This window comes from Electrophorus electricus, chromosome 2 (assembly GCF_041902795.1).
Source record: "Electrophorus electricus isolate QZ-2024a chromosome 2, ASM4190279v1, whole genome shotgun sequence".
Classification (NCBI taxonomy): domain Eukaryota; kingdom Metazoa; phylum Chordata; class Actinopteri; order Gymnotiformes; family Gymnotidae; genus Electrophorus; species Electrophorus electricus.
The window spans coordinates 35,755,724-35,781,644 of NC_137498.1; the positions used below are offsets into that span (position 1 = coordinate 35,755,724).

General features: G+C 43.6%; 1 protein-coding gene across 11 annotated transcripts in view; it reads right to left on the reverse strand.

Moving 5' to 3' along the window:
• Window positions 1-1,426: 1,426 nt before the first annotated feature.
• Window positions 1,427-25,921, reverse strand: part of ppp1r9a (protein phosphatase 1, regulatory subunit 9A) — a 38,287-nt gene continuing 13,792 nt past the window's right edge. For 6 of the 11 annotated variants that reach the window (XM_027012068.3, XM_081701387.1, XM_027012069.3 and 3 more), the window contains exons 3-20: window positions 21,092-21,224; window positions 20,513-20,633; window positions 18,975-19,079; window positions 16,174-16,309; window positions 13,262-13,414; window positions 12,619-12,672; window positions 11,870-12,099; window positions 11,202-11,298; window positions 10,602-10,752; window positions 9,281-9,411; window positions 8,506-8,557; window positions 8,063-8,132; window positions 7,821-7,880; window positions 6,899-6,947; window positions 4,935-5,054; window positions 4,716-4,739; window positions 4,348-4,524; window positions 1,427-4,167 (exon numbers count right to left, since the gene is read on the reverse strand). In XM_027012068.3, coding sequence (XP_026867869.2) covers window positions 3,961-4,167; window positions 4,348-4,524; window positions 4,716-4,739; window positions 4,935-5,054; window positions 6,899-6,947; window positions 7,821-7,880; window positions 8,063-8,132; window positions 8,506-8,557; window positions 9,281-9,411; window positions 10,602-10,752; window positions 11,202-11,298; window positions 11,870-12,099; window positions 12,619-12,672; window positions 13,262-13,414; window positions 16,174-16,309; window positions 18,975-19,079; window positions 20,513-20,633; window positions 21,092-21,224 — 2,070 coding nt within the window. In that variant the 3' untranslated portion in view covers window positions 1,427-3,960. Of the gene's footprint in view, window positions 4,168-4,347; window positions 4,525-4,715; window positions 4,740-4,934; window positions 5,055-6,898; window positions 6,948-7,372; window positions 7,441-7,820; window positions 7,881-8,062; window positions 8,133-8,505; window positions 8,558-9,280; window positions 9,412-10,601; window positions 10,753-11,201; window positions 11,299-11,869; window positions 12,100-12,618; window positions 12,673-13,261; window positions 13,415-16,173; window positions 16,310-18,974; window positions 19,080-20,512; window positions 20,634-21,091; window positions 21,225-25,921 lie in introns of those variants that run through there. The other 5 variants (XM_081701421.1, XM_081701381.1, XM_081701431.1 and 2 more) reach the window with 5 other exon arrangements.

The window sequence follows — 25,921 nt, forward strand, 5'->3', positions numbered from 1 at the left end:
CCTCCACCAGCTTGCCTTCTTTCCATAGTGCATCCTGGGTGCCATTTCTTCCCCAGGTAAACACACAAGCACACACACACACACACACACACACACACACACACACACACACACACACACACACAGAGCAGTGGACAAGAGTCAGCATAGGTACTCTGACAGCTCTGTAGACACCTTTCTATTAGAGCCAGCATTAACTTTAAGCAATTTAAGCATCTCGGAAACATAACTTTGTGGGATGTTTTGGAACTGCTGTAGCAAAGGTGTATTGAGAATGGTCTGCATGTACATTGAGTGTACATAGCATAAAAGTGATGCCCCACAGGCCATTGATACCAGAGCATAACAAAGACTCCTGCAAGTAGTTCAGGGCAATTAATGCTCCACAGTGGACCAGTTAAGTTCTGTAATTAACACAGGAGCAATGAGGAAATGTCAGGGATCACCACTGAGCTAACACTGTTAAGCTTGGGACTGTGAAGCAGATACATGGTTAATGTACCAATGTTAACTAATGTTCATTGTCAGCATTTCCTCTGGTTTGCATGGGAGTACCATAATTGGTCACTGGAGGATTGGAAAACTTTGCCTTCTCGGATGAATACAGGTTTGTGCTGCATAAAGTGGATAGACAGTGGCGTATACGCCATCAAATGCATTAGAACCACCTCCAAGAGACAACTGTGGGCCAAACACAGGGTGGGGGAGGCAGTGTACAGGTCTGAACGCCAACGGGTACTTGGCAATCCTAGATCATGTGCACCTGTACATGTTGATGATCTTCCCTGATGTTAATAGTAACTATCAACAGGATCAACATTATCCTATCAACAGGATAATGCCCCACCTCACCCTGCGAGGGTAGTGCATGTGTGGTTTCTGGAAAATGACAGGGACTTCCCTGGCCTGTTCACTCGCCTGACCTCAATCTGAGAACACCTGGATCACCAGGTTCACTATGTTGATGCACACAATCACACAATCTGAGGGACTTCAGTGCTCTGTTGCAGTTGGAATAGGCACAAGTACCTCCAGATACCATGATGTTTTGTCCCTAGTGTCATGTAAAACAAAAACTCTATGAACCTATGTGGGTCAACACTTCCAATGTAAGCAATGTTGAATTGACTTAAAACTCTACAGCTCATCACACCTCTTGAAAAAAACAGGTCCTAAAAAAGCACAAAATATAATGTGAATATAAATTAAATGTGATACTAATTATTTGAATAATGATGTCTTGATTTAAATGTATTAATAAAACTAAAATTTGATAATTGGTTCTGATAACTTAACTGATATATTCATGGTATTGTCCTCATCATACCAGAACATTGTTAACTGAATGCCAAGCCATTTGTAATAAAAGATACAGTATAATATTTTTCCTATATTATTATCAGTTTAAGGAAAACAATCAGACAAATTTTGGAATAAATTTTCATTGTATTTCTCTAAACATTTGGGTCACTTGGAGATGTATTTACAGGCTAACATGACTGACACAGTAATCTTTCATGACCAGAAATGTGACATTAAATATCACTCTCCTGAAACTTTGAAGGGGGACACATGGCAACATAGGGTCCTTCATGCAGCTCTGACTTAGTAAAACACATGCGTAAAAGCTCTGCTTAGCACATGCGTTCTCCACCGCAGGTCTGTTCCTTCACTACCTGTGCTTTCCCTGGGACGACTGGAGTAAGCTGCCTCGCTACCATGGAACACAGATGCAGCACAGACAGTGGCCAGGCAGACCCCGTTTCCATCGTCAGCTGTCTTGCTTGTGCGGCAGAAATGTGATGTAATACAAGATCAGAAACGGAGAGTGTGAACATGCATACACTGCTGCAGTACTGCATATTTCTTCATTAACCCTCCAGCAGTAGTACCGTCACTTGTGATTATCCCACACATGTAAACATTCATAATAGAGGCAGACCCTGCAGTCCATCCTTACAAACCCAAGGGCTTTAAAGTTCATTCAAAGTCCATCTATTGCTTTTAACTGGTACATATAAAAGTCATGGCATGTTACTGTCTGACAGCTCAGATAAAAATTTATAGCAGTTTTTTTACCCGTTGCCTCAAAGTGGAGAGACAAGATAGTTAGACCGAAAAATTTAAAATTAAGAGACTTAAAGAATAACAATGACCTTTTATAGTCATTTTGTGCTACTAAAGAAACTGTTTTGCAACTTAATACTATTATTATATTGTTCACTTTTTGGCATAAATGTAATAATATAATAATTTGTAAATAATTTACATTAGCTGATTTACAAATTTTACTTATATTTGAAAAATAAACAAACTTATTATTGTATGAAAATCATTTGTAACATAGCAAAATTAATGACCAATCCAAATGTTAACCAGGCACTGCCTGGTGCTCTACACTGCACCAAATGTCAGTAATGATAGAAGCTGCCCTCATGTTGCTACTGATGTAATCACTCATTCAAATGTAAACATGAGAATAACTACAGGAGAACAAAGTGATACAATGCTTGCACTCAAGATCAGGTTGGAAATCATTACAAAAATGTAGAAATATTAATAACAAGTGTGTAAAACTAGAATTTTCGCAGTAAAAAAAAAACCCACACAAGATGAATTACCAAGCTACATCTCATGAAATAAGCAATTAAAAGTTTTGGTGTAATGGGTATGATGCACATTTAATAGAAATTACTTTATTATTTACTATTATGTACAATTGAAAATAAATTCACAATAGAATCATGGAGGCAATAGTTGTTCATAGTATTACATAGTGAATTTTATAAAACTCATTTTTTTTAAACACTTTTTAAAAATCTTTTAATGCTGCATCCCTACAGTGTTTAGGTATTACTGACCAAAGTGAGTGTGAGAGGGCCAAGATTGTAGTTGGCTGGAGGAGGTTTAAAAAAAAAAAAAAAACACACTTGAAGGACCAGAAAGTAAAATAATAACTACATCACAGCTGTTGATAACAGGTGTGTGTTAAGTGCGGGCTTTTGAATGACTCGATGACCCTGGGATGCCTGATGGCTCAGGGGTGTTCTCACACACTTAGAATTGCTCTGTTGTACAAAATCTATACAGCAGCTCAAAAGGCAGCACTTGGGTCTAACGGTGGCTCCAGGTCAGCGTCACGACTTAAAGCAGGAAGCGGTGAGGAAGAAGCAGCAAGGGATGTCAGTGATCCAGTCACTCGTTTGTGGAGTATTTAGTCCTCAGCTCTCTTAGATACTCAGTGGCTATATAGTATATTCAGACTTCTAATTGATTTTTCCACATCATGTCTTTGTTGTAAGAGGTTCTGAGCTCTTGAGAGTAGAACAGTTCTACTTCACTCGAATACTGAGAAGTCACTGAAGGGTTTAGGAAAGAAACAGCAGACTGATAGGGTAATACAGTATGTAGCCTACACAATATCCCTAAGGTTGACTGTAACTTCTAGGTCTGTGACCTGAAAAGGTTTTTTCATAATATTAAGTAATATTTCAGTATTCCAGTGAGTTTGCCTGTGTAGGCTCTTTTATGCATCCTAGCAGCTTTCTGGTGAAGCTGTGACAGCAATACTGTCATTATGACTGTGCTTCAAGTCAAGAGATCTCACAATACCTTCTTGCACAGAGTAAACTGCACATTTTGGTCTTCAAAGATTTATAGTTTTCTCAGAACGCAAATAAATAGACATTTGTAAGCTGTAAATAAAAATACACAGATACATCTCAAACTGTTCTAAAATGAAGAAATAAACAGTTAAACATAAAAAGTCTTAAAGTGAAGACAGTGAGATCCTTCTCAGGACTGTTTGGTTTAATTTTCTCCAGTGGCAGTTCGGCAGCAGTTCCTCTTGAAAAGAGGCTCTGGAGGGGGCACCAGATTTGAGCCCCATAAAATGCTAGACTCATCTCTTCTTCTAATGGTTTTCAATGCCAGAACAATCTCAAAGGCTGGATAGTGTCATCACTCTGTAGGGCCCTTTGATGGTCCAGAGGACATGCTGTTTTTGGAGCATTCGTTATGCAGTTGCTCCTGTTCTTTCTTGCGTAGCTTCTCACGCTGCTTCTCCAGCTTCTCTCTGTTCTTGCAGGCCTTCTCCATCAGGACCTTCAGGTCCTTTAGCTTTTTCTTAATCAGAGCCCGGTCCTGAGAGGAGGCCACACCCAGAGCCTGCACACACCCACCCACACACACACACCCACCCACACACACCCACCCACACACACCCACCCACACACACACCCACACACACACCCACACACACACCCACCCACACCCACACACACATACCCTGAACGTAAAGACGCAAAGGCGATGCCAAATTGATGCACTAACTGGATTTTTACTCACCTTGAGGGCAGTGCCGTTGAGTAGCAGGAGTTGCTCTCCATCCATGTTCTTGGCAGTGAACTGAGGGATATACTGCTCCAGGTTGAGGCCCATGAGCCAGTGAGACACTTGCTGACACGACCAGTCCAACACATTGCACTGGTGGTGTTTCACAAGCTGTCCTTCCTCCTCCAGGTTCTGCACCAAACACACAAACATAAGAACTTGTGTTTTGCAGTATCGGTCTTGAGTAACCTATATTTAAAAGTATACTCAGTTGTCTCTTTCATGAGTGAAAAAGTGAAAACAACAACAGCAGCAACAACAACAGAGGAATAAGACCATGACAACAGACATGCAAACAAAGCTCCTTGATAAAAATGTTTCACCTCATCATCTGTCATTTCCAGACTCTGACAAGTGCAGCACAAAAGACAGCAGGAAAAGTGACTTTATTAGCACAAGCATATGCAGAAAAAAAATCTACTGGCTCCATCTACTGGCCAAAATGGGAAAAACATTCTTTGTGCAGAGAAGTAAGGCTCACACTGCAGCTCAGTCATTTCACTAAACGAGCATCCTAGAAGATAACCTCTGAGTCATCTTACCTCGCCTGACGACACCACCAGTGTGTGTGAGCGGCCAGGCAGCTTAGGCTTTGACACCACATCGCTGATCTCCACCGAGCTCGCACTACTGATGCTGAGGTCATCCTTTCCAGCTGGTCCCTGGGAGAGGCAGGCATGACATCTCATTAGCACCAAGGCACAGCAGATACAACAGCTGGTACACACTACCAGTAGCCTCTGGTGTGGAGTTAAATAGCTGAACAGGCAATTGTTTGTTCCTCCCCCGTGACTATGTTACTGGGGCGCAAATAATTGTCAGGAAATTGGTTACAGTTTGAATGTTGATTTAGTTTATTATCTCTAATTATGTGAGTGGAAAGTTCAGTGACTCAAAGAAGCCTACTGATATTTTTTGGCCCTATGATCAATACCCATCTTTAAAGAAAGTCATTTGTATTTGTTAAAATTAAATAACAGAACCAGGAGTAATTAAATACAACAGTTAGTGCCTACCAAGTAATTTGGATTAAAAAAATGAGTGCTGATATAGATTATATGATAGCACTGGGACTTTGAACTATACCTGTGTCAATCCGCTTTACTGTAGTGTTCTATTAACTGTGACTTTAACAAACATTATCTATCTTAGATTGTAGCTAACTTTGATGTTAACTCGTCAGAATCCAACAAAATCCAAAAAAACTGGCCAGTGCCAACTATCTGACAGAACAAACCCATCAGCTGAGTGCTAAAGATAATCACAGCTGTGCTGATATTCAGTATAACAGCACAACCTTCTCATGTGATATAGCTTTAGTAATAGTTACTAATAGAATGAAAGTACTAAGCAAACTGCATGCGTTGTGAAAGTTAATTGCTGATTAATTTGTTCCATCAACAGGAAAAGCAAGAGGATAATCCACAGGATAATCTACATGACCCAAAGTACCAGTATGGGATGATTCTTCAGATGTTTTCATACGAAAAGGCTGAATTATTATTAAAATCTAGGTGCCCTTTGCTTTTATGACTAATCTAATCTGATCTTTCTTTGGTAAACAAATGCTGAGCTGCTCGAGAAGCATGGTGTTAGTTCTCATCCTCTTCAGATGTCAGCATGCTAAGAGTCCCTTTCATCTGGGAGGCCTGAAAGAAAAGGCTGGATATCTGCTCCTCAACTCATACTGTTCACTTATATGCCTTCAGAAAATAGATACAATTTGTCACACCGTTTGTGCATAAAAAAAATAGCACAGCAAACCCAGAGCTTTTGATAAAGCATTTCAATTCCATCTTATTTCAGAGCAATTGTATTTCAGCATACTGCGTGCACTATTACTTTAAATAATCACATTCACATTCCAGTGTTCTAAATATCCCCTGTGACCCAGTGTAGGTGGTAACATGGCTCTTTGGCTGAAGTACTCAATTAAGAGTTTCATTGTGAATACATCTTGAGATTCAGTAAGGCTTTCTTATTTACTAAGATTATAAGAGGTCAAATGTAGCAAGAATAAAATTCAAATTTCAGTCTTTACTGGGAAAACCTTACTGAATAATACTTTACTGAATATTCCGTCCCCAGCAATACTAAGATGACAGATAGTTCTAAAGAATGGGAGAAACAGTTGGCAGCTTGCAAAGGTACAGAGAGAGATAGTGATACAATACCAAGTAATATGTATAGGAGAAGCATGGACATACGAGATCTCTGTCAAACAGACACAACAAACCAAAAGGAGGCCATCAGTAAATACCACTAATACAACTATATCACTATCATTAATACCTCTAATACCAATATACCACAATCAGTAAATACTTCTAATACCACTATACTACTATCAGCAAAGACCACTAATACCACTCTTCCACTATCAGTAAATACCACTCTAATACTACTCTCAGCAATACCACTAATACCACTATATGGCAGACCTCATTATACAGCATTCACACAGTATATTGCACATTCAGGTGAGCTGAATGATGAAAACCCATACCTTGCTCTTTGGTTTCTCAGGGCTATTCTCTAAGGATGGTTCCTTGGAGCTAGAGGAAGGAGACAGGTTACTGAAGCATACACAAAGGCACAGGGGAGGGGCAGATATGCTGGTAGAGCTTACTGAAGCGCAGCAGCAACAGTTAGTGACACCCGTGGCATACAACGGCACATGCGGATCTGAGCAGAACACCACCTCCCAGCTTGTCAACTCACATTGTGTTACATCGTTAGGGCTGCTAAGCTTTCATTCTGCCTTAGGTCACTATGAATAGGAGTTCAGATCTCCAGCGTTCATGTTTCCCTGTGATACATATATTTGTTTTGGCCGAAGGTCTGTTCCCCAGTAAAATCAGTTTTCAGCTTTTACGTTATGACTTTAATACAAATCCACAATCAAAATCCAAAATCAAAAGTTAAATCGCTGAAATGTCCAGCACAGTCCATTATGATTACTTTCTTCTTCAGTAGTGACCTGATGTTCTGTGTTGGTAGCAAGGCACATTTGCACATTTGACTGTCTTGGTGAACCAGCAGGTTGTTCTATATCGATGAGAAATTGGTGCATATTTATAACTATACAAACTATATGAATGAGCCTCTGTGTGTGTGTGTGTGTGTGTGTGTGTGTGTGTGTGTAAGTGACTGTGTGCACATGCGTCCCAGACAACCAAGGTCAACTGCACACAATGTATTAGTTGGGAGCTGAGCTGTCAGGCCACCTCTATCTGTACACACTCCTCTAGCTCCAGCTGTTCTCTGACACTGCCAGTCACAGTGCCAGCATGCACCCGAGCCCCAAACAGCAGCCTCACATTTAAGACACAATGCAAACAAAGTAGAATACAGTTGACTTTTAGGAGGAACTGTTGCAGGGCTGTTTAGCAGGTTACCAGGTATGTGTGATTGCACGCTGGGGTTACCTGTATCCAGGTGAGCCTCGGGGTTCCTGTTCTTTACCCCTGCTGTGTTGCAGAGCCAACCTAAAAGGACGTGGCAAACCTGCTCAGAGCAGCACAAGCTGAGGCTCCACATGGCTTATATCACAATCACAATATGGGACAAAGTCACTTAACATGGTTCATTATCTAAATGCTGCACCAGAACGCAGTGAGAATGAAGCTTGCAGCTGACAATTAGCTGCAGCATGAAAACTGTAGCTTACCCAAGGTCCAAGAGTTGCTTGCTGTCATTCTCCTCTTGACTTGGTGAAGGGCTTGACGCCATTGGAGAACCTGCACAGATGCCAAGCTTCTGCACTATGGCACAAACTCCGAAGACCACACTTGGTCTGAACATGGTGGGATTCTTTCTATATTACACTCAATTCTGTTCTTACTGTCACTACAATGATGATTCTGTTACAACAATAATGTTGCACTGATGATTATGTTACACACGGTAAACAATATGTAAACTATAAGTAACTGTGTGCAACATAAACATCATTGTAGTAACATTATATGGACAACATGTTTAAATACAGTTACAAGGTTCTATCATATTGAGGTTATGTTTAGCTGCTGTCATTGCTGACAACTATATCTCTATGCAGGTAAAAGTGAGCAAATAATAATGGTGGAAAAGGTATGGATGATTTACACTCACTCGCATGTCTGGGTGACACCTCCATGCTGCCAGACAAAGTGGAGGCCAGACACTGTAGAGGGCGAGGGACAGTGAGAGAAAGAAAGAGAGATGTGGAAGGACAATAGAATGAAACCTCTCACTTTCTTTGCTCACTCACATGACGCTTAACTATTATAGTTCACATCCTTTTTTATTTAAGACTTTGCCAGCAATCATCATCATCATCATCATAAAATGCAAGATAAGCTCTAAAGTTAAGCAAGATTCAACTGGGGCCACCAGGGCTCAGCCACAGCAGTTAGAATCTTACATAGGTGTTATCCAGGATCTGTCCTTGCCACGATGAGACCCATACACACTCACACAGAGAGGCTTCACATTAACACCATTCACATCACAGTCAGACTCAACATCATGGCTGACAGAGCACATGATGACATTTAATATAACAGCAATGGCAATCTAATCATTACACAAAGATTGTATTATAAAAGACAAAGATATGCAAATGTAATTTTATGCACTTGCTGATGTGTTTTTCACTCTTTATGTGTGTTTGTGTGTGTGTGTCTCTCTCTCTGTCTCTCTCTCTCTCTCTCTCTCTCTCTCTCTGAGGTGTTTTGAGTACATCAATAGTTACTTCCTGCTTCCTTAACCATACTGGCCAGGCTGTGAGAGGCTGTGAATTGTGGGTGTGGGCATGGATGTGATTTGTGTGTGTGTGTGTGAGTGATTTGAGGGGCTGGGAGTGGGTGTGAATTATAGTTATGGGTGTGGGCGTGCGCTAGCTCACCCTTTGATCCAGGTCCTGCTCCCTCTCGTTAGACCTGGTTCTATCTCGTACTGTGTGTGGTCCAGCAATGCCTGCCAGCAGGCACTGAGCCTTCACCAACTCACTGCCCACACATTCCACCCCAGCCAGCCCTGAGACACAGCACAGTTACACAAACACAACAATATACACAAACATACATACACAGAAGGTACAAGAGTTCACTACAAAGGACAACATTTGCAGAGGTTAGGATATAAAAGTCTGACCTTTGAGACATGTCTATGTTGGATCATGCTCATGTAGTCTGCTGCCCTACTTCAGTACATGCTTTTTGATGGTATCCTGTCCCCCTAAAGTGCCTGGCTCAGTGAACTCTGACCAAGCCCAGCGCTGAACTACCACGACAACCACCTCATTCAGTCACGATGCATCTCAATCTGGATTCATTCATTGGACTCTTAGGCCAGTTATTAAGGTGGACTCTATGCTCTGCATCAGGGAGTGAAAAGGAGTGCAATTTTATGGCAAAATCAAGCCCAAAATGGATAAACGGTTACTCAAAGGGCTCTGAACTTTCATTACTGCTGTGAGAGTAATGGTCAAAAGAGAGAGAGAGAGTAGGTCTGCTGTGCAAACAGGTTACATTACAGTAATTATGATTACTGTAATAATGAAGCCTGTGTTATAAACAGAAAAATCATAGGCTTCAGAAACAAAACACAAACAGAAAATTAAAAGATGGGCCACTAACAAAACAGCACTGGAAACTGTTCTACTGCTTATACATCAGTCTATATGCACTGTTCTGTAATAGCGCTCACTGTGACAGTAATAATGGGAAGATTTGTGTAGCCAGACAGCTTTCAGCACTTTGGAATCTTTACCTAGTTCTGTGAGCGGCAAATCACATAGCTTTATGTAAAAGTACATAGTTCAAATGTGCCCTCAAAATGTCACTTGTCACTTCAACTGTCAACCACCACTTTTTATGGTATTCTAAGTCTGCCAGATTTTGGGTGAAACCTAGAAACTGGGAAAGTGGGAAAATGAGGCTACTGGTGAGTGGCTAAAGGTGAACTATGCAAAAGTACTTCTCTCTTCCTGGATATGTCCTTGTGAAAACACCTAAATGGAGACTAATGGAGACTAATAGCTCCCATGTACGACTTATACATCACTTCACAATACATCATCACTCAGGGGCTGTTTCAAAAGCACTCACTGTATAAATTGTGTGTGTATGTGTTTGTGTGTGTGTGTGTGTGTGTGTATGTGTTTGTGTGTGTGTGTGTGTATGTGTTTGTGTCTGTGTGTGTGTGTGTGTGAGCGTGTGCCTCACCTCCTGCAGTCACCCATCTTCCAGAACACTGGAACGCAGCCAGCCTCTCAGTCAGCTGCACACGGCTCTCTGGGCTGTTGTTGTTGTTGTTGTTTATCTGGATGCCATTTTGCTTCATCAGCAGCATAAGCTCAGACTCCAAAGCAGTAATCTGCACAGGAAGAAAGGGTTTGCATTGTTGGCACACATGCATTTGAATTACATTGTGAAAATTATCACCAGCCAAATAATCCCATGATCTCCATTACAATGTGGTACAGTCTAAACATTCCACCATTTTTATTACATGAACTACGTGATGATAGGATCCCCTTGTGCAACTTAAATGGAACATTCACATTATATTTGTCCTATCAATTTAAATGAAGGTTAATTTGAGCACGAGGTTACTGTGTGTGTGTGTGTGTGTGTGTGTGTGTGTGTGTGTGTGTGTGTGTGTGTGTGTGTGTGTGTGTGTGAGTGTGTGTGTGTGAGTGTGTGTGTGTGTGTGTATGTGTGTGTGTGTGTGTGTGTGTGTGTGTGTGTGTGTGTGTGTGTGTGTGTGTGTGTGTGTGTGTGTGTGTGAGTGTGTGTGAGAGGGGGTGGGGGGTTAATCATTACCCTCACTTGCAGCCCCTGGATTTCAGCTAAATGAGCTTTCTCCACTTCTTCCAGTCTCTTTTTTTCTGCCTCTTCCCTCTGGGCAAACTCCATCTCTCTGACAGGCAACAAGGTATACACACATTTTTTAGAACAGGCTTTTAGTTTGTGTGTACTGTGTGTGTGCACCTGCATGTGTACGTGAACTGGAGCAACATGAGAAGAGCCACTGTCACGACCTTAAGCAAATGCTGAATGTGCCATCTTTCCCCAGAGCTGAAGGCCAGAGAAGCCCAGCATTATGTCTACTGCGAAAACGTCTCCATCGTGGCCTTGTGTCGGGAGATTTACAGTAGCTGTTCCAACCCGACCCTCCATCCTGCACCACCCAGATGAAGTGGCTTATTCACGCCTGGCTGAGTTGACTTTGGCAATGTCGCTGGAGCGGAACAGCAGTTAAACCTTGCCAGGCCATATCAGAGTGAAGCGGTGTTTCAGCACAGCTATAAAGCTCCAATCTCATCCTGTCTCTCGCTGACCTATGCCCTCTGATGCTAAAATACAACACCTCAATTCTTGCAGTGTCTAAAATGTAAGATGTCAGCCGAACACTGGTGCCCTTTAAAGTAAATCCCTCAACTTCTCCCCACCGTGGCTGGTGTACATAAAAGCAGCAGAGCCAAACTCACTTTTGCTGGAAGTCCTTGATGAGTTTCTTGGCTTTGTTGTATTTCTTCTCTAGGGTCTGGTACTGGCTCTGTGCCTCCTTCAGGTGCTCATTGACCGTGTGGCAGAGCGTCTGCGCCTCGATCCAGTAGCTCTCTAGTTTCAGCACCCGCTCCTTGTTGTCCTCGATGCTCTGCTTCAGCTGGGTTTTCTCCTGCTCCCAGCGAGTCTTCTCTTTCTCCACTGCTGCCAGCTGCAGAGAGATGGAGAGAGAGCGAGAGATCGAGAGAGAGAGATAGAGAGAGAGAGAGAGAGAGAGAGAGAGTGCAAGAGAGAGAGAGAGGGTTGTGGTCAAGAGAGAAAGAATGAGACATGGGGAGGGGGAGTGAGTATCAGTAATCGATTTAACCAATACAGCACTAGAAGAAATGTAACATAATGCACATAATGTAAACATGCATGTCAACATACAGCAACCAGTCATACTGTCTTAATGAGAAACAAACATCTTAGTCTAATATCCAGACAAATCTCCCGCTAATGTGACTGCAGGATCTAAGTTTGCTTTCTGAAATTAGTATATCGCCAAAGGTCAAAATCAGATGACAAAGCAAGATGGCAGTTTAGGCTTGCACAATTAAGAAATGATGTAGAAAAGGCACTGCAAGTTCAAACAGATGCAGCCCATAAACATCCACACAACACAATAAAAGGACAGCAGAGTCCAACACTGTACATGTAACTATCTCAGAGGGAAATCATTGGTTCTTACCTTGTTTTTCAGTTTTTGGGTCTCAGCCTCAGTGACACTCTGCTTGATCTGCAGCTGTGGTCAAAGAGAAAGAAACAAAAAGAGAGTAAGAGGAGTGGGAAGAGAGTGAGGGGGAAAAAGGGAGAGAGAGAAAGAGAGAAAAGATGACAGACTGTTCAGGAAAGAGCAGCGCTCCTTTAGCTCCCTGTCCAGAGAAATCCTCTCCCAGCCACAAGGAGATATAGAAGTGTAAGAGAGAGGACCATTGAAGGATGCACCATGGGGAATTGAGAGAGAGAGAGAGCAAGAGAGAGAGAGAGAGAGAGAGAAGGGAGGAACAGAGTGAGAGAGATGGAATGAGAGAGGGAGGGAGGCAGAGAGTGAGGGATAGAGAGGGAGAGAGGGAGAGAACCCCCCCCCGCCCCCCGTATCCAATTTTCTCTGAAAACAATGTAGCTCTAGAACTGGGCTTTGAACTCCATGCAGATTAATGGAGGCTCAGCCCTGCCTGTGCTGCAGCAAAAGCATTCTGTAATGCCAATTAAAATAACTCCCCAGTGCATCCACTCCCTCAGCATGGCCTTGGCCATCGTGCACAAAATGCAAATCTACACATTTTTGCTATCCATGCCAGCATGCCCTGTGCACGGAACGTGTAGCCTACCTCCCGGAACTTCTGGTAGAGCTTGTTGGCATCTATCCCCGATGGCGAGATGATGCCCTCATTTTCAGGTAGGTCATACACCTCAAAGGTCACATCCCTGTCTGTCACAGCTGATCCCACCTCCTCTTCCTCATCTGTGGCATACTCTCCCGTCTGCGACAGGCACATGGGAGGAATTCCGGTGATGCAGGTAAATAATGTACATGCTAGTGAGCATAGAGCATACGTGGGTGACTGTAACTAGCCCTGATGCCGCTTGGGTGCTAACACTGATAATGAGCTAAATCAACCAATCAATTTAAAAAAGAGAACAAAAGTGGCTGAAATTGCAATCTGACTTACACACAGTTCAAACTAGGCAACACTAAATCAGTGTGGAAATGGGCTTTCTTGTAGAGGCAGGAAATATAGAGATCTAAAACTTTTCCTGCATACTATGGAGACCTCCCTTTCCTGCTAGACTGGGTTTAGTTTTTAGTGTGTGGCCTCTAAACAGGTTCTCACTGAACAATCTGAGCACCACTGCCAAATACTTTTAATCTTTTCTAAGCCTACTCTTATGTTTTATAGAATGTTAAAAGTTAAAGCGACTTTATTCATTATGTGTTATTAGTTTGTCATCTGATGTCAAGGAGGATGGCAACCCCTTCTGAGACTTCTTGCTCGCCTTGATCAACAGGGGTCTGAACGCAGATTCTCTGTATAAATAAATGTAAAACACCTTTGTTGTATAAGTTGCTGTACAAATACATCTGAAAAATCTAATCTACATAATGACTATCAATAACTATGCAAGAATAGGCAAATTCTAAAAGTGCCTGTCTTGTGCCCAGTGTAACATAACTCTGTGCTGTTAGTTTCAGGTAAAATTCTGTATGCCCCTTCAATTTCTACATGAAACCTCAGTGTGGGAAGAGATGGCAGGCGTGGATGTGCAGTGAGCGTGCCAACGTGGGTGCAAGCATGACCAGTAGATGGAAGGAGTGGGAGCCAGGCTGGTTCCACCTGGCTGGAGCTCAGATCTGGTTGCAGACAGGGCTACTACCTGGGAGTCCTCCCTGCCTCATCAAATGATCTGCCAACACCCTGAGCCTCTCTGCAAAACTGCATCTCTACCCCCATCCCCCTAAGTAAACACCCACACACACACGCCCAAAGCATATATAGAACAGCTAACAGGAGCCTTGCTCCATGCTGTCGTGAGCACTGTCAGTTTATTATAGAATGTCAAATTCACTCAGTGCATATGTCACCCACAGCCTGTTTGGTTATATTCTTGTATAATCACAGAAAGCTGAAAGGTGATTGGTGCACTTGTGGGACAATCTCCTCTAGGTACAAAGCCTTTTTGTAACCGATGTCCTCCTAGCCAGCTTGGGTTCAGAGAAGCTCAACCCAGGTGCTCACTCACTGTACTGGCTGGCAGCTGGTGGAGGTGCTTAGCCAGAGCTGTTAATCCACAGAACACTGAGCTCTCCATAAAGCCCACACACACTCCACAAAATACGTGCACAGGCACAAGCATGCGCACACGCACGCGCACGCACGCACGTACGCACGCACGCACACACGCAAGTCTGCCCAGCAGTTGTATGTGAAGCTCTTTACAGTACTCTCAGGCTACCCTGCAACACACTCCCATCTCCCCCAGCAGACACGCACACCAGTGAAGTGAGACAGGGTCAGACAATTTCCAGCCAAAGGCTGACAAGCAAGGCCCTGATCCAGCATATCATCCAGCTCAGAGTACCACTGCAGAGTACACACTCTGCTTCTGAAAAAGGCATGCCAATGTTTCTCCAGCATCCCAGCCAAATCATTCACATTAGCATTGGAATCACAGGATTTAACCATAGACAGTTTATTGACTACTTTAAAAACTGCACTTGAGAAGCTGATATTTTAATTTAAGATTTAATATGTTAATATTTTAAGGGAGATGGCGGGCAGCCATACTAACAAAAAGCACCACATAGCCAGTGTCTGTATAACAGCCCACAAATTTCAACTGACAATTACTGAGGGTCCACTGCTTAAAAATTCATTAAAAATTAATTTTCCCCATTATCATCCAGTACTGCCTATAATGCTAAATTATCCTTGTCCACTTAAATCACAGGATAAAACAAATGTGTGTAGCATGTAGAAGCAATTATCCTAGTATCCTGGCTGATGATTCATTCTCCCTAGTCAATCATCCAAGCTGATATAGAATCGCAATGCCATGGCAACCCACTGCATATTATGGAAATGTGCCTGGATCTAATGCATGAAAACAACTCCTGGAAAGAGGGAGGACACCGACGGACAGGATAGCAGGCTGCTGCCCTTTTGTCTTGGACAAGTGGCAGCTTCCTCAACTGCTAATGAGCAATGGAGCCTAGCCACTCAATGGTGAGAAACGCAGCAAGTCCATGTAGCTCAAGATTCACCAAGTGTAGTGGGTGACTATTCAGCTATATCATGGCTACCCTACATGCTTAATAAAAGCAACAGAGGGTTCCAGGCAACCACATATTTATATCCAAATTCATATATACATTTACCTGAGCTAGGTTTAATGTTTTAACAGTCACAACCTAATGGCAGGCACCCTATCCTGCCATTACATTAAAAACCTAATTGTATCTGGTTCTAACATACTTCAACAAACTGCAGCATGTCTGAATTCTGACAAAGATTATGATATGTGTTTTATCCTGTTACACATTGTTTTGAGAGGTGATAACAGGTTGTAACAAGTTTGGGCTTTTAGTGCCTTCAAACAGCACCTGTAACTGGCTCTGTCCTATTGTAAAGTGTCCTTGACTAGTTACTGCAAGTGCAGGCAGGCCTCAGCTTGCTTAGGGACATGGGAGACAGGTTCATGGGACACAGAAGCACCTACAGTGGGAGCTACTCTGGGGCCTTACCTCATCGTCGTCAGCATCATATTGAGCATACTGCTGCTCCAGCATCTCTCTCTGATGCCTCTCCTGCTCCAGGGTCTGGCTGATCAGCTGAGCCACCTCACTCTCCTGCCCCGGACGCTCTCGGCCAATCACAAACCTTCACAAGGCAAATGCAACCAATCAACAGGCTAAGATCTTAGAAAGCCGATCTGGCAAAGGCAGAAACAATGCACAGCTAGGAAGAAATTATTGCTGAGGTAGGGATGTTGTTCTGCCTGTGTGTGTGCGTATGTGTGCGTGTGTGTGTGTGTGTGCACTCTTGTGTGTGTAGAATATGTTCTAATCCTCAGTATGACAACTCCTTTTAAAAAGGACACAGGGGAGACATTTTAGACACAAACATTAGTATCAGTATTAGAGGTGAGTGGTCAGCATTAGGACTACAATTAACCACAGGGTTCCATTAAAACAGGAACTCCTTAATGGTAAGGTAGCTCTCCCAGGTTTAACGGATAAATGTGGAGCTTCTTCTCAGAGATATTTACATTTAATGCCTTTTTGTGTGTCAGCATTTACTTGTTTTTGCTATGCAGCAGGTATTTCCAGACTCATGGAAAGATGCCAAGCTCTAAGAGCAAGGCAGCAAATGAGTATTTCCCATGAAAATTAAACTGTATGTCCAACTTCACAGGGGTTTTAAAATGATGTAGGATGAAACACAGCAAATGTTCTTACTAAAAATAAACCAACTGTATTTCATTCCATTTTAAAATTGACAAATTATATATACATAATGCTCATAATAAAGAGAGGCATCAATCTAGAATTAATTTATAAATTCTATAACAATATAAATACCTATAACAATATAAATCTCACAACATAAACTTGGGGAACACATAAAAATAATGCCACTCCTAAGGAAACAAGCAAAAATAATCCCTGTGATTAAAGTCACATGGACAAAAAATATAAACAACATGGGCTAAACTAAACCGAAGTTGTTATGAGTTTAAATAGTTAAAAGATGAACACTGTAGGTTGGTCAGTCAGGTCTGTTATGCCAGATTCCCTGTTCTTGGCTAATTAATGCAAAATGAAGTTTGGCACAAACTGACAATTGTCATGAAGATTTGGTCTTATATAGCATTACTGACTAGCCTATAACATGCCATTAGGGAAAGTATAAAACTTACTTACTTGGGGTGGTTTTCTACAAGCAAACTGTCATTGTGTAGCAAACACAGGGAATTTTAAGACCTATGGCACCTTCACCGTTCCCCAAAAACACAACGTGTGTGTGGCCTACAGTGACAGTAGGAATCACAGAATGCTTTTCTTCTGCTAACACATGTGGAGTAAACCAACATGGCAAAAATCTTAAATTATCAAAACATTGCTTCTGAAACTGGATTTTCATGTTCTTTTTCAAAAAGATATAACAAAAATATGGGTAAAGTCATAGGTCTTTCTTATAAATTTCTTATAGAGAAAATCTGCTTGTGATGTCAGGTACTGGGGAGACAATGATCAAATATTCTCATGACTGCAGCTTTATAGTATCTTCACATTGCTAAACCAGACAAGCTTCTGAGAATATTATCTATGCTCATTTCTCTATAGTGGAGTTCTGTCTGTGAGCAGGGCTTATGGAGGTCACCCAGCAAGAGGGTGTTATTTGCAGGGCACAGGGAGCCATAATTGCTCTGTGCTTCCCAACCTTGGGAGGTGGTGCAGGCAGTACCCGGGTGGCTCCCTGGTGCTGCGGAGGAGCTGACCTGGAAAACCCTGCCTGGCAGGGGGCCCTCACTGCTGCCCACATCACCTCATCTACCCACTAGTCCCCCTGTCCACCCGCTCCATGCAGTTGCAAGCGTTGATTCACCAACCAACCAATCACTCTCAATTTAGAGGTCAGCCAGTTGAGTGGTTACAGAAGAAGATGTGGTTTGAGACCTGGATTAATTCATAGGCTAAATATAGCACGGCGGGAAAATCTGGGCCATTTGGCAACATGCTCAATATACAGGAAGGATTTACAAAAGGAGAACATGAATTTGAGAAAGAAAAGAGACAGAAAAGAACATTCTGGGTGCTTTGTGGGAGGGTCCTGGACACAGAAATCAATAATTACTAAATGAACACTTCTAGCACTGGGGTAGACACATCTGTAAACACTTCTGAGGCATTCCTCCTGATGTATTATTACTCATCAAGCGTTTATTTCTGAGTGTGAGAAGTGGGGCAGAACAGAGGCTCCTGTTAAATTTGCCCCAGCTGGGGCTTTTTTGGTCATGTTGGAGGTAGTTGGTGCAGCTAAGGCAGTGAGGTAATTAAAAAGAGAGTGGACCGCAAACAGCTTCCATTCAAGACGAAATCGCTTCAACATGCTGGGCTGTGCTATTGTTTATGAAGAGCTCGTTCCCTCTCAGTGTGAAGTCCTGCTGCTGACTGGTAGACTGACACAAAGATCTGCTCTGTCCCTCCATATCTGAAGGGCATTTTCAGTATGCTAGTGGGAACTGTGTGTTCCTCACACAAGCTGGGGGCTAGGAAAGAGCCAGCACATGGTGCTTTTCACAATAGAAACAATGACACAGAGAGACTACTGTGTTATTACAGTGATTTGAGGTCAGGATTTCTCACACAGGTCAGGCTGACTGGACACTAGCAGAAAAGGTCAGCCTTTACCTCTAACTGGTTATGTGTGAGCTCCTTAATTTGTCTGTGTGTGTGTGTGTGTGTGTGTGTGTATGTGTGAGATATAAATCACCAGAGTCCTTACACCTTGGAATGTTCCAATTTGTGTCTTAAAGTCTTACTTGACCACTCCCTGTGTATTCCTCAACACAGAAGCAGCAAAGCTCTGGGTCACACCCACCAGACTGGTGCCATCCACTTCCACTATCTGATCATTCACCTTGATCCTGAGTAACAAGAGTAAAGAAGAGAAAGACACAGTTTTTAAAGAACATTATTAAGGAAAACCAAGACTCCTTAGGAAGAAAGTAACTTCTGTTTTGCTCTTAAGCCTCTAAACATGTTGGCTGATGGTAATAGATCACAATCATAGCTAAGGACTAGCTGGACTATTCTGTGGAATGCTGAAACAGGGTCACCCCCTGCCCCAAGGCCAATGAAACAGGGTCACCTTCCTGCCCCAATGCCTGTGAAACAGGGTCACTGCCCCAATACCTGTCAAACAGGGTCATTGGCCCTATACCTGTGAAACAGTGTCATACCCTGCCCCTACGCATTTGAAACAGGGTCACTGCTCCTATGCCTGTGAAACGAGGTCACCCCATCACCTCTCGCTAAGAAGCCCCTTCACAGCTATATGGGTCTTGTGTAAATTGTCTACTGCTGCATTCAACCTTTGGTTGCCTTCTCTTTAAATGCTGTGCTCTGTAACTTCTTGCTTTTTTATTAAACAGGGATTTGACCCCCAGCACCCTTCTGGCCATCAAGCTGCTGGCAAGTCTACTCTGTTATGAAGACAAGCAGGTGGGAGAGGGCTCGCCAGCTGGAATCTTAACGTGTTCATGCAAAACAACTCGACCTTCAAACGTGTCCCGTCACTTTGCATTAATATGAGCAGCACAAATCATCTGCAGTGAAGTAGGAAACGCAGATCACCCCAGTCACACAGCTGTACCTACCAAATGGTGGAGAAAATTACATTCAGGCGCTTAAATGCTTCCTGCCCACTGCCCCACCTGTAGTCAAGCCTCCCAATCACAAGATGAGGGATTGCCAAGAGCAGCCCCCCACCCACACCCCCCCACACCCTGGCTCCAGGTAACCTGCTGCAGGTAGGCATGCAACACAAGATACAGACAGCCCAGGCAGATACTCTTTCTGAAATGGAGCTCCATGAACAGTGATCTCTCCAGAACACTAACACTAATAAGATGTCTCCAGAACACTAATACCTCCCACATGTTCTCACGCAGCTGGAACTGATCCCAGTTCCATTAATATTCACCTGCAGCAAGCTCCTTATCCATTGGTTAATTCTGCTGAAGGCACTCAAAGTTAGCCAGGCTGATGAGGGCAGCACTGACATGTAGGTAGCCAGCTGCCAGCCATGGGCTCTCCCCCCACCTCACATGTTCTTTACCTGGTCCTCTTCCCCAGAAGAGCCGGACTCCTGAGCTGCAGACGGCGCAATCCCAAAGCCTTTCCTCACATTTCAGTCACCTGAGCCAATCTTAAATCTGACACCCTTACATGGAAATTGTCTGAGAAAGGGTAGAGTACAGCAGGAGTGTGAAGCCCTTCCTACTTCTATCTCTCAGCCCTTCTTCCTCTCCTCCTCTCTCTGCAGTCCTCACCCTACCCTTACCCCTGCTCTCCTTACCTTCCATCTCTCGCCGCTGCTCCACCTTCGATAACAGTCTTGACGAAGATGCCTAGTTTCTCCAGGCCTGCATCAGCTCCCACTCCCATTCCAATAATACTGATGCCAAGGCCATCATCATCTGCGTGGAGAGCAAAGAGGAGATTAACACATCTCACCATTTACACTTCATTTACAGCAGATGTGGATAGTTTTAAATGAAGCAGAAACTACGACTCGACCGGGGAGCTCAGCCAGGAAAGGCTGGAGGCATGTAAGGGCTGACGGATATTTCAGTGAATTATGCATGGTTTATTCCAGCTAGTTTATTACTAGTTTAAGCCGCTATGTGGAACTACTCTGACACCCAGAGGGGCTTTGAAAGGACAACAGTATGATGAGACCTTATGACTTTTAGCACACTCATTGATAGTGAGTTTAGAGCTGTTTTTCATAATCGTAATACTGGAGGTTTTTTTGACTGAAGCTTTAATGATAATCCCTTACACAGCAGAGAATATAATCAGTTAGTTACACATGTATGCTAATATTCTCAGTTAACCTATGGTCATAAAGAGTTCAGTTGTAGAGTAAATTCACCCTTTTCCAGCTCCACTGGGAAAAGCTCCAATTTCTCCACCCTCTTCTCCAATTCATACTCCGCTGAGGACGCCACCGGATCCACCTCCTCGTTCCTGCGGTCATAGTCCTCATTTGAGTAGGTATTAAATACCTGGACAGAGAAACAACCAAAGCTTCTCTCACTACAGTGGTCATACTAAGAACATTTACAGTTGGTTACTGTTGTGAATCACTGAAGGCTAGTAGATGTTGAAGTTCTCAGATGCATGGAGCAGCCCATAAAAGTGATGCTATATCTTCAATAGCAGTCTGCCTCAAATGTGCTAAATACACTAAATATGATTGGTGGAGGAGAGGGATTATTATTAATGAGGGGGGAGGGGGATGTCAATGTTGATTTGTGCACCAGATGAGGCCCTGTAACATTGTTTATATTCTAAAACAACAACAGGCACTTTCCACTCTGTCTGAGGCACACTAGTGGTGTGTGAATGAGCGTGTCAGGGAATGTAGCCATGCCCACTCACAACTCCTCAGCCTGACCCCACCCACATGCCAACACACAGCACGTCAGCTTCACCCTCACCTGGCCCTTATCCCACTCAGCTAGGTGGAAGTGGCACCATGTAGGAGAAGATTCTTTACTACCACATCTTTACTGTGACTACTATAAGCAAGGCCATGAAATCTGTGTTAAAAGGGCAATATTTGCCTGTAGCCGATGGAGGTACACGAGTTTCTGCTTATCACAAATCAGCAGTTTAGGGTGTCACATTCCCCTTGACATGGCCAGGCCTGCAGTCGCTGTGGTAATCATTGGCTCCGTTAAAATTCTGAGAAATTATAATGGAGTCTCCGCTACCTAATCGGTGGAGCTAACGAATTAGGCTGGTATGCTAGACGTACGCTCATTACAAATAAATAAAGCAACCATGGCAGAGTGCCTGTTCAAGAGGGCGCGCTCTAAAAACATAGGTGTGGGGATGGTGCGAAGGTGGATGGAACAGAAATGTGCACTGGAGGGCCAGCACTGCGTGTGGGCGATGCGATAGTGGGGAAGTGTCACTGTGAACTTCACATCATCAATAATGCAGCCTGATCAACAGCCATGCATTATTGAGCACCCCTCTGGTGAAGAATGGGCTGGCCCTTACAATGCGCATGAGCCTGCTCTTCCGCTTTAGCCTCCCTCAGAGTTTGGCCTCAGCTACACAACATGCTGCTGGTTGGAGCAAAAGGCGGAGGGGCAGACAGGTGAGGTGGGTGCAAAGTCGTAAAAGTGCACAACCTTGAAGAGACCAGCTGCAGTATCACCAATGATGTCTAAGCAAAGGCAGGGTTAGTTTGTTTAATTATTTTTACGAATGACAATACGCCTCCGACCTGACCTTATTATTCTTCAAGGCTTTAAAGTCATCACCAATGAAGACACAGGGTCTTCACCCAAAGTGTGCAAAAGAGCTGCAGATGCAGACAGGGTAAAGGACAGAGAGGGGCATTAGAAGATTGTGTATGAGCAAGGGAGGGATAGAAAGTAAGCTTATCCGTCCCTGCAGGGTCTTTCCCCCCCCCCCCCCCCCCCTCACACACACACACACACACACACACACACACACACACACACACACACACACACACACACACACACACACAGTGCTCTTCTGAAGTTGTGTTCAAATGTCATTCTCACATTGCCTGCGCTGACGAGTTCTCCTGTTATAGGAATAGTGCCAGAAACTTCCACATGTCATTAACTACATTTCCCTATGCTCTCCTGGGCTTGTCCACCTACATTCACCAAGCTCACAGCCAACTAAAAATGGCACTACAGTTCAGAGACTGCAGTCTGGCAGTGCAACGTGGCAACCATCAGAGCATCGCAGGCCTGCCAGATCCACAGAGAGTTTGGAGGTGAGGTCTGCTCTGCGGGTCTGGAGAATGCACTGGTCATAGTGGATCCAGCACAGTGCCTCACCCTGATGGAACACATGATGCATAGATCCCTTGTGGCCATTGACCGCTTTTATTGATTTATCAATAAAGCAGCTGTTAGCAGGTCAGTGTGTTTTCATAATATAAGGATCACATTTTGGTTCTCATTTTACTCAGAAATTAAAGATCTTATCCTGCAATTATCTTGCAAATCTATATCTCTATTTTCCAAAATGTAAAACTAGCATTCAACTTGTAACTGCCCTGCATTGTGAAGTGGACTTTGTAAACATTGCAAGTGCCAAAGTACCCAAACGAACGTATTCCATGTTTTTCCTAAGTCTGTGCTTTGTCTTTTTTCCAATGACTGAAGCCATCTAACTGCACTTTCTGAGGAGACTTAGGCTTGGCCTTGGTTCATCTGAACAGAACCCTTGTCTGCCTGGCCTAGTCTGGAAGCTCTGCACCAGATTCAGTAAACCGCAGACTCACAGTGACTTGCGGAACTTCTCCTATCTGCCTCCTCAGTCATCATTCATCTGCATCTGAGTTTTCCATCTCCCCTGCCAACACTCTGATCAATACAGCTGTTAACTGATATCCAACAAATCGCAGCACAGTGCATTTGTCTTACCCTCATAAATCACTCTGACCATTGCTCCTTCTTTTCACAGAATGGTCTCATATCACAAGCCAATCAGTGGAGTTTTACTTACAGCGCAGAAGGGCCTGCTACACTGTTCTACATAAAGGATAAAAAGCTGAAGCTATGTAAATGCCAGCCTCTTGGGGAGGAAGGCATTAAAGAAGCACTGCTGATGTGCATATTTAATTTCATGCTATACAAAACTTCACAGGGAACCCTGCTATGTGAGCAACTCACATTTTGCTGCTTGCGGGTGCACATCGCACTCTATCGCGCTGCGTCCAGAGACTGAAGCTCTGATGCTCATCTGCATGGGCATGTCGCACTAACGCAGCTTTGCCATCCATCTCTCCACTCCCCTCATCACACCTCTCTCCTCTCACCCCGCCTGCCTGTCTCTGCACTGAGCACTGTCCTGTACTCTTCCATCGGTATCCAGCCAATGCAGAACACCAAGAGGTACACCCCTGCACCTGCAGCATGACCCCAGCCCGGTGATCAACCAGCAAGTTGGAGAGGAGGAGGAGGTGTTGGGGAACTGCAGCAAGGTGACTCGTGTCAATGTCCGCCAACCACTACTGATCGTCTTAAAGTGCAGCAAGGGCCCATAGGGTGCCAGGGCCCTCACTCGGCACTCATCCACATGAAAGCCTCTCCAGGGCTGAGACCCAAGCACCACATCATGCATTACCAAGACCCACCAGCATGCTTGCATAGACAACTCAGCACACTAAGGCTGACTCATGCCGGAAGCAAATGACAAACTGTTTAAGGGTATGGAATTAGGGCCAGGAATTACTGCACAGGCCTTGGACACAGATTGACAAACAGCACTTTGTCTGCAGGACATAAGCAAAATTAATTATGCTTATACTGACTATGATGCTGATATTCAAAAAGTGTAACCCTGGAAATGAACAACTCAAGGTTTAATCAAACTACTAAATAAATTAAAATCATTCATTCAGTTCTTTTTACTTCTCACCGTAAGAGAGCACACTCCCATCTGACTGTAAATGTGTGCAATAAAAGGCCAAGATGACCATATCTTGAACAGTTCAGGGCACTTGATGGGACTCATTTGATGCGTCAGCTTCTGTGTGTTCTTCAGCAGAACAATAAGGCTAGAGAAGACCTGCTCTCTGCACATGAACTCAGGAAGTAGCCAGGCTCCAGTGCCCCAGTGGACCACTGTAAGTGCTCTTCTATCCATTACAGCATGCCTGACTGGGGCAACTAGACTGCATTTACCTCTTCCCTCGAAGCAACCTGCTGACTGTAACTGCAGCTTCATTCTGCACTTCCCTTTAATCCTTTGCTTGAGGCACTAGCATGGGGGCCTTAGCTCCAACTAAGAAACACCCCACTAGCAAAACAAAAGGGCCCCTCTGTGTGCATGTCTAAACAAGGCAATCATGGAATGATGAACAGCCATTTCTTTCATGTCTCATTCTCAGCTGACTGTGTGGGATGAGGCATCTCACAATGCAATCAACATAGGATCTTGGTTTATCATTAATTCATGAAACTAACAGAATGGTGTACCTTCAGCTGACACAAATGCTTAATGCAAGCATTAGATTTGCACAGCTACACTACAGGGGAGCAGAGGACTCCTTGCCATGTTCTTGTCCCTTTCCAGATGTAATCATCAATTCCATCAAGACTAGTGAAGCTATTTGAAAATCGGCAGACTCATAGTTTTCCTTAAGTGTGCTTTTGACTAAAACACATGAAATAACAGCACCTATGGTATAGAATACATAGAAACCTTTGTAGTGTTATATGCTGACTGAGGATTTATTTTAAGTCACTCACCAGGGCTAAACTGACCTCAGCATGAATGGGTGCGCATCCAGCCATTGCTGGACGACAATGCGGGACAGTGTGTCAGCACAGAGCGCCTTCCTGAACTAATCTGGGAGAAGAGGGAGAACAATGGCTGCCTCTTGGAGTGGCACTGAACCTGGGGAGCAAAAGGGGATGTGGTCGTGCCTGACATGGCCAGCCTGGATATTCTCTACCCCAGCAACCCAGCATTGTCTTCGGTTTCTCCAGTTGTTGAGAATTCAAGCCACCACAAGATCCCATGTGTCATTGATACGAATAAACTGAGGAATATTGCTGTCTTTATTTATATACAAAGAGAGGCGCACCTCTGCAACAGGACTATAGAAGAAAAATTGGTGAGTCCTTCCTTGGAAGGAAGAAAAAAAAAAATCCCCAATCGCAGGTTTTATGAGCCTGGACTTTGCTTAGGGGAAATTACA